The 18,942-nt window shown below is 38.6% G+C and overlaps 1 protein-coding gene across 1 annotated transcript in view; it reads left to right on the plus strand.

Annotated features, from left to right (window-relative positions):
• The window catches only part of PDE1A (phosphodiesterase 1A), a 151,518-nt gene extending 132,784 nt beyond the window's left edge, over positions 1-18,734 (plus strand). The window contains 3 exon segments of the mRNA XM_027636943.1: positions 8,358-8,702; positions 15,230-15,349; positions 15,661-18,734. Coding sequence (XP_027492744.1) covers positions 8,358-8,702; positions 15,230-15,306 — 422 coding nt within the window. The 3' untranslated portion in view covers positions 15,307-15,349; positions 15,661-18,734.
• Positions 18,735-18,942: the final 208 nt, after the last annotated feature.

The following is an 18,942-nucleotide window of genomic DNA, read 5'->3' on the forward strand; positions in this document are numbered from 1 at the left end:
AGAGTGTCCAAGGCCACGTAACTATAGCCTGCAGAAATCAAAGAGCCCTGAGCTAGTGACAAGCAAGGTCCTTCAGTATGGAAGAGTGGAGAACTTGTTATCTGGAAGTTTGCCATTTCCAGTTACACATAACTAACCAGATTGATTCTGGTACATCAGCTTTTTGGTGTATTGTTTTGGAGGTGTACAGTGGTATCAGAGAGCACTGTTGTTTCTCCTTCATTCTTAGTGCCTTGTAGTGCTCTAAAAATTACTAATATATTTAGCCCAGTTTTACTGGGCTTTTGACAGCCATAGAAAACACAAAGCTTCTCACAGCAAGAGACTTAAGAATTCTTCTGGGTAAGGTTGTTTCTCTATGCAGTCAATATTAATGTGAGGCCAAGCAAAATCCTGAAACTCTGGGCATGATTTCTGCTGTGAAAAACAAGGATGTTAACGTTCAAGACTCCATGGACTTTGTTGAGATTGTGGTTGTCCTAAACTTCTTTCCTTCCATCAAATTGACTAATGAAGTATGTCTAAGTATTTCCTGAAAAGAATTATGGAATTACAGTAAAATGTACATTAGGAAAGCTAATGGGTAAATGAAAATAGCTGGTGTTGAGGTCAGATCCTGATGAACAGTATTGTCTCTGTGTGATTGTGGCTGAATCTGATCTTTTAAACCTCTGTATAAGGAAAAGATTAATAGAAATCTTCTCCCATAAAGAGATTACTTACAGCAACATCTGCAGTTGACTGAAGCGCGACATAGAGACCTTCAGGGTGCCTGGTTAGACTATAAGAGGAACCTTGCAAATAATGCAAATGCTTTTGAGTACACATTTATATTTTGTTAGTAAACAGATAGTGTTTGTTTTTCATAAAAGCTGGGGGGGGGGGGGAATATATATGTTTTGTGAAAGTTATATTTTTCATTCATTTGGAATGGAACATCTGGGTCTATAGTCCATATGTGGGCCCTAAGGACTGCTGGAAAGGAGTTTTTCTCTAAGTGAATGCAGCCATCTATAGAGCATTATCTGAGGTAGCACACGAGTTCTTGTCACATAATGGGAGAGGGAATCTTCCCTAGCTCATCCAGTATATCTGCCCTGAAGCTGTACCCTGCAAAGGCTGAAAATCCTTAATCAGACTGGGAAAAATGCACATCTAGCAAAGAATAAAAAAATATGGCAATATATCGCTTTGCCACTTGAAATTCTTTTCAGATTACAGTCAAGTTTGACTAAGCTTGTAAGTGAATAACCTGAGACCTTGAACTTCAGATAATTAGACTCATCCTTTCTGGATCTCATATTACTGATGCCTTAAGCCCCTAATGGTTTTTTTATTTTTCTAATATTTGTAAGACTTGTAAGTTTTATAAGTAGTGGAAGTAGGTTTTAAAAGCAGAAACCCTTCCCTTCTTTGTCCCTTGTCCCTTTCCCTGTAGCACCCTTGTTTACACATTCCTTAACCCTCTTACCCCATTCTATCCTCCCTATATCACTCATAGCCCCAAATCTAATAGAAATGTTTAGTCTTTTGTCAAGGCAAGGCCTAGACAGTTGACAGAACAGCATATCTGGGCCTAAACCACAGAATACGGTCAAAAATTAGGTAACTATGTACCCTTTGTGCTCTGATGATGATGAAGGTGATGAAGTAGGTGGTCCCGAAATGCACCCCAGACCCATTTTAAGGGGGTGGACCCCGGGGCGGTCCAGAGTAAAGGGTGGACACATCTGGGATTGGATGGATGGTATTATAAAATGTAACCTCTCGGGCACAGGGGCGCGTGTCTTGTAACATCTTAGCCTTGGCAAATAAACCCTCTCTTATCTCACCCCTAATTAACTGCTCCGGGAGGTTTTTTCAGCACCTAAATCCCATGGCAACATTACCTTCTCTGACGCTATTGCTTGATGAAAAGTCTTTAGGTTGCTCTGGGCATATGTATGGAGTTGTGCTTTATTCATAGGTTAGTAGGAGCACATACCGAGAGAAGAGATGTCAGGGATAAGTCACTGCCAGAGTGAAAAGAGTATTATTATTGCTGTAGTTGTTCCTAGCTAGATAATCTATGACAAGTCACAAATTGATGAGCACACTGAGGATGTCACATGTACTAGAATAGTGTGCTGTGATAGTAAACAGGATGGCTGTTAGTGTAGATCTTCAAACACACTTCCTGAACTGACTGAGACAAACAGAAGTTGTGCTGTTAGAAGAACCATCTGCATTCTTGTCGGTGGGCTCTGCAAACACTAGATATTGTTCCCAGATTAGCTCAGAGGCTCAGGAAAAGTTGGCTCTATAAGATGTGGTACTACAGATGCACAAGGAATATAGAAAGGAAACTAGCAACAATCCATATAATTTCCTGAGGATGACCTGAACTCATTCCAGCTTCTCCACATTTTCGGGATAAGGCTACTCATGTAGCACTGTTTGGGAGGTGGTTCAACTGGAGCAAAGGCTCCTTTTGCAAGGGCTGGAGAAGATGATCTGACTCTTATGCCCAGACAGTCCAGAGCAGAAGACCAATCCCCACTAACAGTGTTGTTGACAGGGCAGCTTTCCAGGAGATGGTGGTGCTACCTCTCCCTGAAAAGACAGTTGCTGTTGAGTCTTGATTCAGAGTAAGCAGCTTGTGCAAGGAACAGAGTGCTTTGTTTTTGGGAAGTCCTGTTTTAGTAAGGAAAGCATTTATCTACCTAGGCAGCTGTTTGAAAGCTTCCTTAACAGAAGGCTCAATAAATAGGATGGCTCCACTTTGCTAAAAGGGCCATGTCTTCTATAATTGATGCAGAGGAGCTCAGTGCTCTATAGCCTAAGGGTCTTCAACCTTTCACCACTGGAGAATTAGAGGAATGTTTCTCAGGCCTTTCAGGGAATGCTGTTAACAGGGAATTACCATAATGATCAAACATTTGGGATTCTAATTTGAAAGCCTTGATGTTTAATTAATATTCCAAGCCCCAATGACCAGATAATCTGTCTTTGTTCAACTCAGCACAGTGATAAAGATATTGTTCCATCTTGCACTTTTTTCAACACATACTGTTGATGGGTGCTGCTGTTTGCAATTATGGTAGTTGTAGCAAATAGACAGTAAATTTGCTCAGATGCATCTGAGACGTTCTTTCATTAGAGAAGATTTTTGATAAGTAGATTTTAAGGTCTGCAAGTTATAGACCTACTGAGAAAGCTATAAGAAACGCAAAACTCGTGGGGAAAGATTTAACTATCATGTAAGATCCTTTGTGGTGCAGTTCTTAGAACACAGAGAGATTGTAACACAATTATTTAACATTTTAAAAATACAATGTTTATTCTCTATGCTCACAATTTTTATTTCTTCATGCTTAGATTGTGCTATAAATGTGTTCCAAAGGTTTACTAATAAAGCAAACTCAGGTACTCTTAACAGAGTGTAAGTGTATGGACTAGTAATCATGCTTACCATCTCTTCAGTAGATATCATTGTAAATAAAATTACAGGGATTAAATAAGTATAATTATTTTCACTTTACAGTGAACAGAAAGAGGCACAGGCAGCTTAGGACACTCACCTGAGATCATATAATAACACGAGGGAATGCAGCATGCACACCAAGAGTTCAGCTGCCGGTCAAATGGGCCCATCATTGAAGTGTGCTAACATTCATCTTCAGGATAATACAACAACAGTGTTACTTGTTCTCATTTTATGCTTATGTAACTCTTCTAAAGAATTAAGTATTACAGGACCTGATCAAAGGTTGCATTATTTGTGTGGAAAGTAATCAGTGACAAAAGTCCTCAACACCCTTTGGCAGTGCACTGGGCTGCACAACTTGAAAATGTGTGCCTGGGATGACTGACCTCATCCAGGTGGGATGAAAAATATGAGGTTGAACGAGTCTCTCACACTATCCTCTGCCTCATTTTGATAGTAAAAATATGAAAAAATGACAACTATTGCATCTTTGGAGTAGAGATCAGCTTTTTTTTCCCCCACAGGCAGCAATTTTGAATAACAAATGTCTCCTCTGAAAGACCTCTGCACAGTACCTGCAGGCCCCCCTCGGGCACTTTCAGTCCTGCATACTTCCAGTCACAATAACCACGGGGTTCAGTTCCATTTTGTCTGAAAGATTTTCTCTGCAGACTCACTAATAAGAAGAGAGCAGCAGCTGCTGAAATGTGAAAATCCGAGAGTGATGATCTGATAGCATGTTAATGTGATTTAGCAGTCGCTAGGAAGGGTGGGCAATGGGAGGATGTGTGTGACAGTCACAGAAACTGACTGACAGTTTGGCACATGAAATCTACCCTAATGGACTGTTTTAATCTGTTGGAGAAAAATCAATTCAGGAGGCTAAAGGAGTTCCATCTACTATCAATGGCTTTGATTTTAATTGCAGCGCTAAAATGCTTAGGTCATAAGTAGTTTTTGAGCTAATTCAGAAACGTGTTAAGATCAGTGAGAAAGGGAGCATTGTTTGAGTACGTGCAATGAACGGGTTGAGCTAAGAGTAGGAAGAAACATTCAGGATTGACAATATCTGGTAAACTGCAGACCAAAGAATGATAACTGACCAAAGAATGATAACTGACCAAATAATGGAACCTGTTTTATATCTCCCTGGAGTACACAATGGAGAGCTGGCCCACCTCTGCACATGACGATCTACATGATTTAAAGCACCTTTTCCATCTAGTAGGCTCAGAGCAGAGCAGCATGTCCCTTCCATTCCCTGTACTGAAAGTTCCAGCATTCAAGCCCCTCTGCTTACAGCTAAACTGCAAAAGAGAAGTATAAAGCAGAGGTAGCAACCTTAGGAAACCATAAACTCACAAATTATTTTTAATCAAATCCTTTAGTGAAAAGTTTTGATAGCTAATTAAGACTTTACTACTTTTTCTATGTGACATAATGCTGTAACATTAAGTGCCACTGGATTACATGGTTTGCACTGGTTTTATATACTCCTATATCTGTGATGAAATTTGTGGGGGGAGTTGAAAGGAGAAGGAATCAGTATCTAAATAAAACTGTAGGTTACTGCAATATTTTATTGAGTTTGAAAATGGCAGATTAGTTGGGAAAAATCACAGTTGTTGGGGAACTCTTGGATATGTCTTTAAACTTACTTGGAAATTCCAGAGGTAACAGGATAAGTCCTCTCATTTTCTGCAAAATTTTTATACTTTGTACTAGTGTCTTCTCCTTCTCTTTAAAATGGCTGATGGGTGAACATATCTTTTAGAATGTTGCAGTTCCTTCCCATGTTGTCCTGGTTTTGGTTGTTTGTCACTGCTTCCTGGAATTTTTTTTTACAGTAAAAAAGAAGGCAGACAAAACTAGAAATCAAAGTTTGGGGTAATATACACAGAGAGTCTGTAATATCCAGCAGCATTCTTCTTTTACAGAGTCCTCAAATAATTTAATTCTTAGTGAAGATGAACAGCTTTCCTCATTAATTCAGTAGTTTTCTAATTGTTAAAACTTCCATATCATCATGTCTTTCTGTAAGGGTAAGTTATGGTAGCTTATTTTTAAACACAGACAATGAAAATAACAATGTGATTCAGCAGATACTTGTTTTACTGGAGTTTAGTGCTGCAGCAGTCACTGCTGGTTCGAGATGTCCTAATTACACGTGGCTTTTGTTCTTCCTCTCCACTCTTAAGTCAGTACATGCTCAAGTGATGCAGTTGCTGTAAATAGAAAGGTGATTTATAAACCCTGTACTGTGCAGGTGATAGTAGTTGAATGCTCTATTTCCTCACAGAAAGGTGAGGAAAAGAAAGATGATGGACAGAAGAGAAAGTTCAAAAATGTAGAAAAGCTTCCTCACCCCTTAGACCATGTCCTGAAAGTGTTGCTGCAGACACAGGCAGTAACAGAGCAGAGCTGGTGGCAAGCAACCCTACAGCACAGCGCTAGAATACCAGCATTTTTCAGCTATTCTGAAGTTTGGCTGTTGCCTTATGAGTGCTGCCAGTTTTCCAAACAAAGCAATGCATAACAATTATTTTGCCAACAGCCCAGCCTAAACACAAGGGAAGAAATGCACCACTTCTATCATGTTTATGTGTCAAATGCCATTGTTCCTTCTCATAAAAGACTGTGATTTAAGGCTTGAGTTCAGAAATGGCACAGAAATACAGAAGAGAGGAATAAGATGAGTCACCCCTAACAGATAAGTTAGGAGAAGCCATTTGTTTTATAGATGGATTCACACAAATTTTTCTGAATTTGCTTGGATTCTTGTAAAGAAAACATTACCAAAGAGTTGAATATATGTAAACAGTCCTGGCTTCTGGCACTTAGTTACTGAGTTAAAACAGAGAAAACAACAGTAATACATACCCTAAGTTCACTGCACTGAACAATACACTTCTGTCTGCCTTTATCTGAATGGATGTGATAATCCCTAAGCTGTTTAGTGCCTAACTGACCCAGACCCCCCTCCCCTTTGCCCCCCACCAAAAAAATTAAAAAAGAGAGGAATTTTTCTGAAGACCAAGACGGATGGTTTTTAATCTTATGTACCATATTCATATATTTACTCTTACTAAATATTGGCAATGTTGTAAATGCCAGGTTACCTTGTTCACTTAATATACCCTATTTCCATTTCTGGCTGGCCATGACCACATGTGCCCATAGGGAAAGGGGAGCTTGCTCTTCCCAGCAGCCCAGTGCCTGGTGAGGGGCAGCAGCCTTGCCATTGCTCTCGGAGGGTCCTGGCCATTGGTGGCTGTCTGGAAGTAGAAGCTACCACGGTATTTATTACAATTCTTACTGTGCAGCAGTGGGGATCAAACATTATACCAGCTCCATTTCTCTTACACTACTAGCATAACTTACTAGTGCATATTTCTTAGTGGGTTTACCCCAACCTCTTCTTTGTAAGAACTGCATTGAAATCTGTAGAAAAAAAGTGTACCTGTCCAAGTTTTAGAGGATTTGAAATCCAAAACAAGCAGGTCTCTAAAGTTGGGGGAAAATGGCTTAACAATTTAGAAATTGTTCAAATTTTAAAGTTCTTGATTTTTTAAAAAAATATACTAGAAAGTATAACTGACAAAAGAAAGAAATTATTTAGCTATTCTGTGCTTCTGTGCATCAGTTCAGGTTTGGAGGTGTTCCCTTCCATCCTGTTTCACAGAACTTTTCTCTGAATTCAGGGGGAACTTTTCTCTGGATTCAGAAAAGTGAGGTGGTGCCAAATACTGATGTGGTAAAAATATGCTTACAGTTTGGACTATCTTTGAGTTGTCATGTGCAATCACTTCTGGTCTGGATTTGGACTGGTCACTCAAAATCAGAGTTTCTGGGAGCTGCCAGTTGAACTCAATAAGTATCCCAATGCTTGATTTCCTTTCTTAATACAGTGTGCACATCCAAGTTAGAAATTTTATGCAATATCATGCAGCTGCTTTGTGCAAGTGTTGTTCAAACTGCAATTGCTTTCATTTTTTAAATTGATAGTGTTTGGTATATTCTATAGGAGTATACAGATTTTAAAATCTAAATTTATGAAATACAGGTTATAATAGCAAGAGAAATAGACCCTCCATGAAGATGGTACATTTTTTTTTTGTTGGACTCTTCACCTGCTATCACAAGTTTTCCATTCTCTGGGGTTTTTTCATCTTCTAGTTACTCCTTGTACCTCTCTGTTCTGTTCTGTTCTGTTCTGTCTCCTTTTACTCTGGGCCATTTCATTTTTTTGTTCTCTAAATCTCTGCAATACAGCAAGGAGTAGAGCCTTCCACAAACATTATTTTTTTGGGTTGCTGCTGTCCCCTGCAGTGCAATTTCCCCCATTAGGCGTAATGGTAGCAGTACTGGATAGCACGTGTAACCCCCTATAACTTGTTCCAGCTGAAGCTCTGTATGAGCTGATGCTTTGGACTTTTTCAGGCTGACAGGCCCATTTCCTTCAGGGCTTCCCTTCAATTCTGATGCATGCTGCATTCTGAGCAAGGTGCTCCCCTCCATGCCCTCTCTCTCTTGCAGAACTGATGAGCTCTACACTTCCTAGTCCTGTAGTGGTAAACACTCCTGCAGGGGGACATGCCTGCAGCATGGGGTCCTCCTGCTTCCATCCTTCAGGTTACCGTGTGTCTGATGATGCTCCTTGCTCTGTATTATAGCCAAAAAAAGAAGTACATCAAACCAGAAAGAGGACAACTATGGTTCAGTTGCAGTAGTGCAAGCGGAAGCAGAATCTGAGCCGTATTAAACACAGCAGTGGGCATGCCCTCATGTTCACAGTGTTCCCATGTGCAGCTCTATCTGTCACTACTCTGAAATCAAAAAACTGTGGCATATCCTTCTTATCTAATTCACCTATTTTGTTCCCTCTTTGTAGAAGAACTTGTGAAAAATGTTGATGAACAGGAAAAAGACCAAAGCAGAAATTCCACAGATGCACAGTTACAGGAAGAGACAACAAGGATACAAAATGAGAGTAGTCAGGGAAGTGATGGTACAACCTGTCCTCCCAGACCCATCGTCCTACAAGTAGTCTCTTTCGACACTCCTCTGAGTGATGAATCCAACTCAGAAAAATGCACTAACTCTGATCCGAACCAGAAAGATCTCACCGATGCCCAGCAAGAAACACAGAATACAGACCCACTGAATGGTAATGCTTCCTCACACAGCACCAGCCAGTCTAATGAAGTTGCCCAGGGCGAAGCTGCAGCAGTGTCTGGTATCTCCCTGTCAAACATCAACAGTAATGTAAAATATTGAAATAAGGTGTTGTACAAACCACCAGCATAAGACAGTTTCTTTGGGCATGTGTAAAAGTATGAGCGTCCTAAAACCATCAAGAAACTGTTTCTTATAAACAAATATCAACTTCTTGATATCAGCTGTTTAGTATCCACTGGAAAAGTTTTTACATAATGTACTTTAGTTGAATCGGAAGAATGATTTTGGAGTAATTTAAAGATGCATATTTGCAATTAAATAGCCCTTTGCTACTGGAGAATAAGGTAAACTTTCAAAATAGAGCTATCCAAACATTTTCTCTTTGAATAGGTAATTATGTTATTAAAATATACTCCCCTTAGTTTAGGCACCTAATATGATTGCTATGTTGCAAACCACATCCTTTGTACTAAACGTGAATCTCAGAGTTAAGGTAGATGGAATTTGCTAACTGTAGTAGTCATGGGACTGTGTCATTCTCTTAATCAGGAGGATCAGTCTCCTGACTGTAGCTGCAGGACAAGCAGAGCAGCCAGAAAATCCCTAAAATGTCAGAATATGTTTTTAGTGTGTAAGTATATTATCGTAAGATGACTCTGTTTAGTATCTGGTGATTGCAATACAGTATCAAGAAAAAGATGCCCAAGCAATAGGAATAGATGTTATTAAAGGAAGAGAAAGACACTGTGCATCTTCATTTTATTTTCTGAGTTTGCTTATAGTTGTAATAAGCTCTGAGATATCAGGTTTATAAGACAAGACATATAATGACACTTCTATTCCTGACTTTTCATTAAAATGCTAATCTCATTAATGCTTTTATGACAGTAAGACTTGCAATATTGTGCCAGAAGTATGGCATTGTCTGAGCAGCAACACTGAAGTGCTTGTAAGGCTTAGCTTAGACATGAGTATATGACTTGGTATGTTTCTCCTAAACGCTTTTTATGGATAACACCCACTTATTCTAGAGTTCCGTATTCCAGGGCTCCATGATTTTATTGTTGGCAGTTCTTTTCCATCAGAAATAACAGATGGTTAATTTAGGGTCCTATATCAAAATATTTACACTAAAATTATTTTCACAGCATTTGAAGCTGTCTAATAACTGACATTTTTATCTTTTGACATGTATTTTTTACACTAGTTTTTGTATTAAAGCCCAAATTGAAATTAAAGTGCCTTAGGAAAGTTCTTCACATCCTGGATGAGGAAGACAGTCGGGAAAACTGCAGACTCTGCAGAAGGCAGTGGTAGTATAGCTGTCCTTGTGGGTCTTTAGATGGCTGACCAACAAAAATGCTATTTGAGAGATCAGATACAACTCAGCATGCAATTAGTTCACCCTGTTACCTTGTCAATCTTTACATTCCACCCCTCCAATGAGAACAGAAATTTCTTATCTTAGAACATGCTAATTTCATTTGTTTTCTAATGCAGGGAATTTTCTACACAATGCCTTGTATTTTAAAACTTCAAACTGCAAAATTTATGAAAAGGATAAGAAGAATTAAATTTTAATAGTATATTTCCAAATGCAACTATAATTTGGAATTTTTTTTTGCTTGAAGATAGTGAAAAAGATTTATTAACATAAATAACACCAATCCAAGGATGTTCATTCACTGGAGAGGGCAATATTCAAAAAGAGTTCAGATTAATAATGAAACAGAAATAAGAGTTTAATTTAACTATTTTGTGAAGAAAAATAGTATTGGTAAGGTCCTGAACTAAAAGTCAGGGCACATACACAGAGGACATTGCTCAGCAGGAAACAGGGACTTATAGCAGGAGACATAACTGCATCAAGATTAATCACATCGTAAGAGAAGTATTCTTTGTTATTCTTTAGGCAACTGCAGAGGCTGAGCAATGAGCCAATGCTCCCTTACTGGGATCCCCCAACTTACATCTGCACATCTTGTAGGTTTGGCAGCACACATTGCTGCTGATTGCCACCCAAAGTTTTAGTACAGAAATGCAGGTTTCTTCAATGAAACTAACCATCTATGTCAAGTCCTTTACAAGCTGTGCTTGTAAAGCTTTCCTGCTGGTGAAAATGTGTAAAAAGTAGAGGCTACTGCTCATGCCATTGATTGAACACACGTCCAGCAGTTGTAAAATCCTTTTCTGAAGAGGTCTTCAAATTAGTTTGAAAACTGTTCATCTGATACAGTTTGTGAACAGATGTAATCATTCATTCTTGGTGTTATCATGAGAGATTATATTGGCAAAATGCTGTTGTCATGGTAAATTCAGAGAATTTATGCATTCCAAAGTATTTGGATCGTGTGTTCTAGAACAGAGACTTTTCCCATATTTAGACCTGTGAATCATTAAAGTGTTTCCAGTAGAAATGTGCATCCCTGGTTAGACAGCCTAAGCCTACAGAAAGCAAGTTTCCATTTCTTTTAGTCTCATGAACCTTTCAGGTATCCCCTCATATGTAATTCATAGTCCCTCAAGTCAGAAAACCACTAGATGAAACTGGATTTCTGATTTACATTACCACAAATTTTTAGTAGAATTACATAGAATTACACAGAATCAGGGTATTGATTAGGTGTTGTTTTTAACCTGATATTTGAAGGCATTTTTAGTTGTCATTTTATGCAGAACATCTGGTCACTGTGGCATGCTGAATTTGCTCTCATCTGTCTCCTTCAATGATTATTTGTGTTCCTTTTCCAGCATAGATAAATATCTAGGTAAATGGAGAGCTTGATGAATGTTTTGCCTTGTTTCTGTAGCATATTAATGTCAGAATTCAATACTCTCTGACCTTTTCGATATTCCACCATGAAGTACATAATATTTAAGATCAAATTTACCTATTTGAAGATAGTTTATGCTACACGGGATTTCTGTTTTATCAGAGTGATGCAAAATATACTGAAAGAACACTACAAATATAGGTTACACAGCAAAATAGAACAGCTGTAATGTGTCACAATGCTGATGTGAGTCACATTACTGACACTGGCCTGAAGCAGCCAGACTTTCTACAAACTCATGGTGAGATCCAGGTCCTAGCTCTTTGAGATAGTATTAAATTAATATTGGCTTTCAGCAGCTGCAGAAACTGTGCCATCATGTAAGAGACAACAGAAAAGAAAGTCTATGCAGGCATTTAGTATTGGAATAGTTGACAATATTCCATACCAAAGGGAAAAGTCAGGCTAAAACGTTTCAATTTCTCTTTCACAGTGGTAAAATGCTTCAGTATCATTCTAAGTGGAGGGAAGCCATTAAGCCGTCAGTGTGGTTGTCTAAATGTAGGTACTTAGTGTTATTGAAGAGGTTTTGTTACTGCAGTGTATGTAGAAGTCTCATAGCCTCAAACAGCAGAGCAGCCTTTGTTTTCTCACTCACCCCTCCTTTTTTCAGTATAAACTATGTTTGAGATGGTCAAGGGTGAGTGTGTTGTGCATGATGCAGTAGCACTCAGCGCAGAGGGGACATATAGCATGGGTAGCACCCCCACTTTTCACTCTTGCTGGTGGCCAGTGGATCTAGACAGGACTCTTTTAACCAAGGTCAGACATTTTCAATGGAATGTCACTTCAAACAAGCAGAAGGTAGCATACATGTGACCTTACATTTTTAGTCTGTTTCACAAATTAGAGTTATTTGAGTATTCTAAGAGACGCTGTACATCTATCAGGACATTATTGGCACTCTCCATGCTAGACTCTTCTACCTGTGTACTTTCTGTACTGAGGATGGGGGGGGGGGGGGGTAAAATGTTAAAGTGATGTCCAGAGCACTTACTGACTCCTGGGGTGGAGAAGTGAGCACCTGTGAGTGCTGGGACTGGGAGAACGAGATAGGAAGGAAGAGAAAAAGAAACATGGTTATTCATGTCAAAATTTCATATTTTATCTGTCATTGCTCTGTCTTTTATAAGACACAGAAAATTCAGTTAAGTTTTTTGTGAATAAGTGATTCAATTATAACAGAGCTGGGGAACATGGGAAAATGATGTGTCTGCGTTCTTGGGCACTGTCAATGAATGTTTGGATATATATAATTAGGGCATTCCCCATTTAAAAAAATTAAAAAGGGACTGTTTTACTCACCTTGTATCACATCTCTTTTAAGGTGTAGTCTTGTAGATTAGTAGTAATTAGGAATAGCTCTGCCCTGGGTTCTGGTCAGTGCAAAGGGAGAACCAGAGGGTCACTGTAAGAAGCACTGCAGTTGTGACTGAATGTTGTTTTTCTCCACAATACCTTTGTCCTTTCCATCATCCCATTTTCATTTAATTGAATGGTACAAGATTAAGTGAAACTATTATAAGGTGGGGTTTAAGAGATAATTTTCTTTTTCTCTTGAGTGATTTATTAATTAGAACATTAATTTTAAAAACTGCTTATGTTTAATTAAATGACTCCACATTTCAATGATTTATAAATGCTAATTGGCACAATTTTAACTTCTCACTTGTAGTGATAGCCACACTAATCCTTAATATCAAAATGCAAGGGAGAAAATAAATCTGTGAGAAAACAGATTACCAGTAATTTCACTCTATATGACAGCAGAGGACTGCCCGGTCACATCAAGCGTGTGAAACATTCGACGTCACCAGCAGGCAGTAACTGAGAGCCTCTGGAGAGTAACCAGGTTAAATAGCAGTGGACAGATCCACACCAACAACATGCCAGTTTGATTTATGGGAATGCAGGTGGCATCAGCTCATCATCCGTGCCATGCAAATACTTACTGACCGTTCAGTGCCGCGGTGGCTCCGTGGGGCTCAGCCGAGGGTGGAACCCTTTGCAGCTGTGCAGAGCGGGCACAGGTTGCTGTGCTGCCTTGATAAGTGAGCATTCCTTGGGCACAGTGCATGGCTCAACAGGACAACAGGATCCTGGTACTGAGGGAAGGTATCTGTGTTCATGCATGGGATAAGGATGGAGGGAAGGTTAGATTAAAAAAGCAAATGTGTTTATAAAAAGAATGGGGTTTATAAGAAAACAGCCATTAGCAACCATTTAAAGGGCAGATTTTATCACACAAAAAATCTGATGAACTAACAGGAAGAAAGCTATATATCTTAAAAGTTAATGTTAAGTTTTATGAAATTTAAATGTACAAAGATTTTGTTTTAAGGCCTCCCCAAACCACTTCTATCCCACTCCAAAAACTACTCTACAATAAGTATAAAATTTAAATATTTAGATCAATAGATTTTACTTTCATACTTCTTCCCCCCTTTTTTTGTTTTTATGGATAATGATAATAAAATTTTAGTAAATCCCTTCAAAAACAACCATAGGCTGAAAGATATGGTTCTAATTCATGTTAGTCTAATTTTGAGACTTCTAAAAGTCTTTGGAATATTGGTTGTCTGTATTTCACCTACACTAGATTTATGTAAAATAAGGGGGATGGTGTAGGATGCTGCTTGGGGGGATATGGCCCATCTGCTGGTGGCTGCATTACAGTGTAGACAGCACCAACTCTACCACCATTCAAGGCAATGAAACAAGGGTAAAATCAGTAGCAATTCTTACTTGTTTACAGTGAAGCCATGGTAGATTCATAGGTATTAATTTTCTTCTTTTCTCATTCTTGTTCTCTGGAGTTTCCTCTCTTATTCTCTCCTAAACTCTCAGCCTCTTCTTCAACTTCAACTCACCATCAGCTTTCAATTTCCCTTTCAGATCACGCATCATCTACTTTCTCTTTGGCTACTTGTACCTTTGTTTTCTGGCTTTCAAAAATATTCCCCTCTCTATTTTTATTTTTATAAATTTTATGCTTCTCCCAGTTCATCTTTTCAAGTTTTGAGACTTCTATGCTCTTCCTTTTTTACATTTTCAGTTCAATGTTCCTACTGTCTTGTGGGATCACTTGGATTAACTGGATAAAATTGAGAAATTACTGCATATAATTAGTAAATAACACTGTAAGTTTGCTACACTGTCCCCATGCCTATCATCTCAGTGTGTAATTTCCTCAGTTGTGTTCATTCAAAGTTACTGAAGGAATAGTCTAAGCAACAGTTTAATATTATGATTGTTGGTTCGAAATTTGTGTTGTATCACTTAGTTTGAAAGCTGCTTGTGTTGCTCTGTGTCATTCCTCCAATTTCATTGAATGAATTGATTTCTTAGAACTTGACACTGCATCTTCCATTATCTCAGCTTACTCTGATTTGAAAGTCTATGTTAAAAGAGGAATTAAACAGCACTTCTCTACAGAGGGTGAATTTTGACTTTCAGTAAGGCAGAAGAAAAAAATAAACCAAAACCAAACCCACTTTATTAACACTCATGTTTTTTTCATGATGTGATCTATTGATTTCGTTCTGTCTTTTGCCTCATAGAAAAACCATGATTAGTTGGTTCACTCTGATGCTTACTGTACTGAGAAAACAATTAAAGAAAGCAGTGATAGAAACCTCATTTTAACCTTAAAAACATCTTAAAGAACAAGATTCTGTCTGTCTGCAGCTGTGCAGATTCTCTTGGTTAACTTCCTCACTCAGGTTTCAAGTCACATTTGTTTATCTTCCAGGTGAGCCTAAACACTGTAAGAAGCCAGAAGATATGGTAAAAGCCACGGAGCAGAAAGAAGCACTGATACAAAACTAGATTTTCTATTTCTTAAAAGCTTCTGACATTTCAGGCAGGACAGGTAACTTGGTCATTTCTTGCTTATAATGGGGGGAGTTTTACACCATAAAGGCTTGTTTAGCGCTATTATTAACCTCTTTGTTCCATCTCAGTTGTGGTTTTATTAGAAAATTTTGAAATGGGGACACAATATACCCCACTTTCTATGAGGTATAAACCCACTCAATATAAAGAAGAGAAAAACCGTACTTTTACATTTCTCAATCCTTAATGTCAGACAGAATGATCATGCAATAAACCATCCTATGAAATACTGAAATTGTAGTATCAAAAATTTATTGTTTATGAACTTTCATTTAACCTCTCTTGCAGGAGAAAAGAAGCACTCTAGCTGTTCCTACCTCGTGCTCTCAGTGGCTGTTATCTGTCAACTTGTTCTTGGATCATCCTGTTTCTGTGGAAAGTGAATGGACAAAATGTTCAAAAGTGTAAAATGTAAAACTGAGCTGGTAACTCAAGGCACTTAACAACTTGCAAGATTTCAGTTGTATTTGTTGTTGCTATTTCCTCTTCTATTCTGCTTTCTTAAAGTAGCCAAAATAATTTTTTCAGCCAAAGTTGGACCTTGCTTTGTTGCATCACTGGCATCAAACATTTCCAGTTAACCATGAGATATGTGAAAACACGACATTTATCATCTGCCTGGGATTGCTGTTACATGTCACTGCTGCTGGCATCCAGTGAAAATGGAAAGTCAAAATGAAATGTGTTTCTAAATACTTGTTCATGCAATCATGCTGCATGCAACACAAAGTCTTACTTGTTAGTTTCCTTAAAATATCTGGAAATAAATGTATGTAGACTGTACAGAGAAGTTGTAGAGTTACACTGACCAGCCTGCATAGATGATGATTTTTCTCCACTGTGGTGGCTGCCATATGGGCAGAACTGGTGTTGAGCAAAGAAGTATTTGAAATATCTGAGTATTTTGGAAGACATCAACAATGTTGTCAACCCTACCATGAAGCTGGTGCTTATTGTTTTATAGGGTAGAAGAGACAGCAACAGGAATACATGAAAATTGCTTCACTTCAGCAAAATAGTGTGTTGCCTCTCAGACAGAATTGGAAGGTGACACTGAGGCCTTATATTATGATTTATCTTGCATGCAAAGTCAACAACATGCATCCTGCAAAATCTTTGCCAGTGTTTGTTTCTTTCTGAGGGGTGGCAAAAACAGAGCACATGGGCAGTCACCTTTGCAAGAAGCCTCAGAAGGAGCCCAGAAAGAAACTCCATTTTCATCTCCACTTCCCTCAAGCTGCACATGACTCCTCCAGATTTGTCTGGGTGTCCTGTGTGACTGCAGCCAACCTCATTTCCCTGTGCTGGAACCTGCCAGGAAACTTCTAGGCTCCCCTTCAAGTTGTAGGCTCTTGGGTGGCTCAGGTTGCCGCTCTCCCAGCTCTCATTTTTGGACCCTGTGGTTATTATCTCACTGACCAAAAAGTCTTTATAATCAGCCATGGTCTGCTCTGAAGAGGACTCATGGGGCAGTGGCACTCCTCTCTGTGCAGAGGGTGACTGAGATCCACGTGTCATTCATCTGCTGTTTCAGGGGTCTGAGAAGAGCTCAACAGGCATCAGGTTCAACTTCAAAAAGGGCACGCTTTGTCCCAATTGAAGAAGGAGTTGTAAAACAATCACCCTGGACAGAGGGACCCTTGCATGTTCATACCTATTGACTGTCTCTTTTCTGACAGCGGAGCAATCAAAATTGAGCTGGGAACAGTGTAAACTCTGAGCCGTGGGATAAGAGCATGCCAAAAGGTGGGATTCCTGTCATTGAATATGTAAGCCATATGCCTGCTATGCATAAGTAGTATGCATAGTCTTAACTTAAGAAATGTTTGTGCATATAGGATGTAAAAAATGCATTTAAATTGTTTTGTGTATCTGGTCCAGGGCTTGTATTTAGCATGGACAAATTTCTGTACAGTGAAGTTAATGAATGAAATGTTAACAAATGAAATTGTATCATATATGTTATAATGCAATCAATATTTTTTGCTAAGAGTTAAGAATTTATATATTCTCTGCTAGTGTTTGAGCAAATTATTAGTAGCCTGGACCACTCTGTGCACCTTTGCATCCTTTTTCGGAATGTTGGACTCTTTTTTTTTCCTTTGTAATAAAATGTAAACCATCTTATGGCTTCTTATTGTCCTTATGACAAGAGAAGAAGCATAATGGTCATATCAGACATTTCTAATTGTAAGTTGCCATATGCTGTGGCAGTGGAAAATCTTTTTCATTAAGATTGAAGAACTTGGGACCTTATTTCAGAGAAGTTGAGTATCTGCAGTTCCCATCAAATTTGAAAAGAACAAGAGAAAACTGCTATCTTTAAAAACTAGGTTAGTTAGGTATTTGTTTGTTACTGACTGGTTTTCAACATTGTAATTTATGATTCACTGAGACCGAAAGTCTGGAACAATCTTTATATTGTATTTTCAATTCCAGACTTTTATCATAGTTGAACTTGACTTTTTTCCTGTGTCTCTATCCCATTGTGATTTATTACTCTGCAAAAATTTTCACCTAGAAATACAAGCAGAAAATATAACAGATTCTGCAGAGAGCTTGAAACATCCTGTGGGGCTCTCAGTGTCCTGTTGTCACAACTGGCCCCAAGATCTCCCACTGCAGAAGCTGGAAGGAGCTCCTACTCTCACAGGAGCCAGACATTGCCTGCAGAATTCATTCATTAATTTGGAAGTGTGATTTTTGTATAAATAATCCTATTTGCTCATTTGCATTCAGTTTTAATCACTGTGGTAGATGCTACTGAAATACAAAAAGAGTGCTTAGTTTTTCGTTAATACCAGCTGATTCTCTTTCTTTCTTCCTTCCTTCCTTTATTCTTAGCAAGTTTTTACCTGACCATGACCCAAAGCTTGGTGTGTTGTTTGGATGAGGAGAAATTTTCTTTGGTGGAGAAGACTGATACAGCCAACATGTGTTACTTAAGGCTTTGACGTGGGGTAAAATTTGTGTTTGGATGGCAGAAAGGTTTCTTGAGAGAGCCTCTCCCTGAGCGGTTGTTTATCTCTGAAACCTGTAAGGCTGCTTTACCAAAACACTGCATGGGGCCATAAGAAATGGTGTTTGTATATGCATCTCTCCCACAACATTATGGGCATGTACCCTGCACTGAGCACACTGAGGAGCTGTAGCTATAGATGAGTCCTCAAGAGTTTTATTTTGCATTTTTATCTTGAGATATCTGAGAGATATATTATGTAATATTGTTATAGGTTATGATCTAGCCAGTATTTTTTTAATTTAATTTTCAACACGGCAATCTACAACTGTGTGTTTTATTCTGCTATATATGTCCATATTTCCTATGATGATATTCCCAAATAAATTTGATTTGAGGGCAAGGATTGTGAAGCTCCTGAGTGTTAGTGACAAATTTGCTTTCCTGAAGCATGTTTGCTCATTTGTGTAAGATTGTCTTTGAGAAGTGTCAGAGCACATATAGCTGTTTCCAACCCTTTTACCCGCTTGGGACTCCACACTTTTTCTGTAACTGTATCAGTTTGCCATACAAAATCATTTGCATCCTCATAGCACACTTGAAAACAGTAC

The sequence above is a fragment of the Corapipo altera genome, unplaced genomic scaffold (genome assembly GCF_003945725.1).
Source record: "Corapipo altera isolate COAL_440 unplaced genomic scaffold, ASM394572v1 45, whole genome shotgun sequence".
Taxonomy (NCBI): domain Eukaryota; kingdom Metazoa; phylum Chordata; class Aves; order Passeriformes; family Pipridae; genus Corapipo; species Corapipo altera.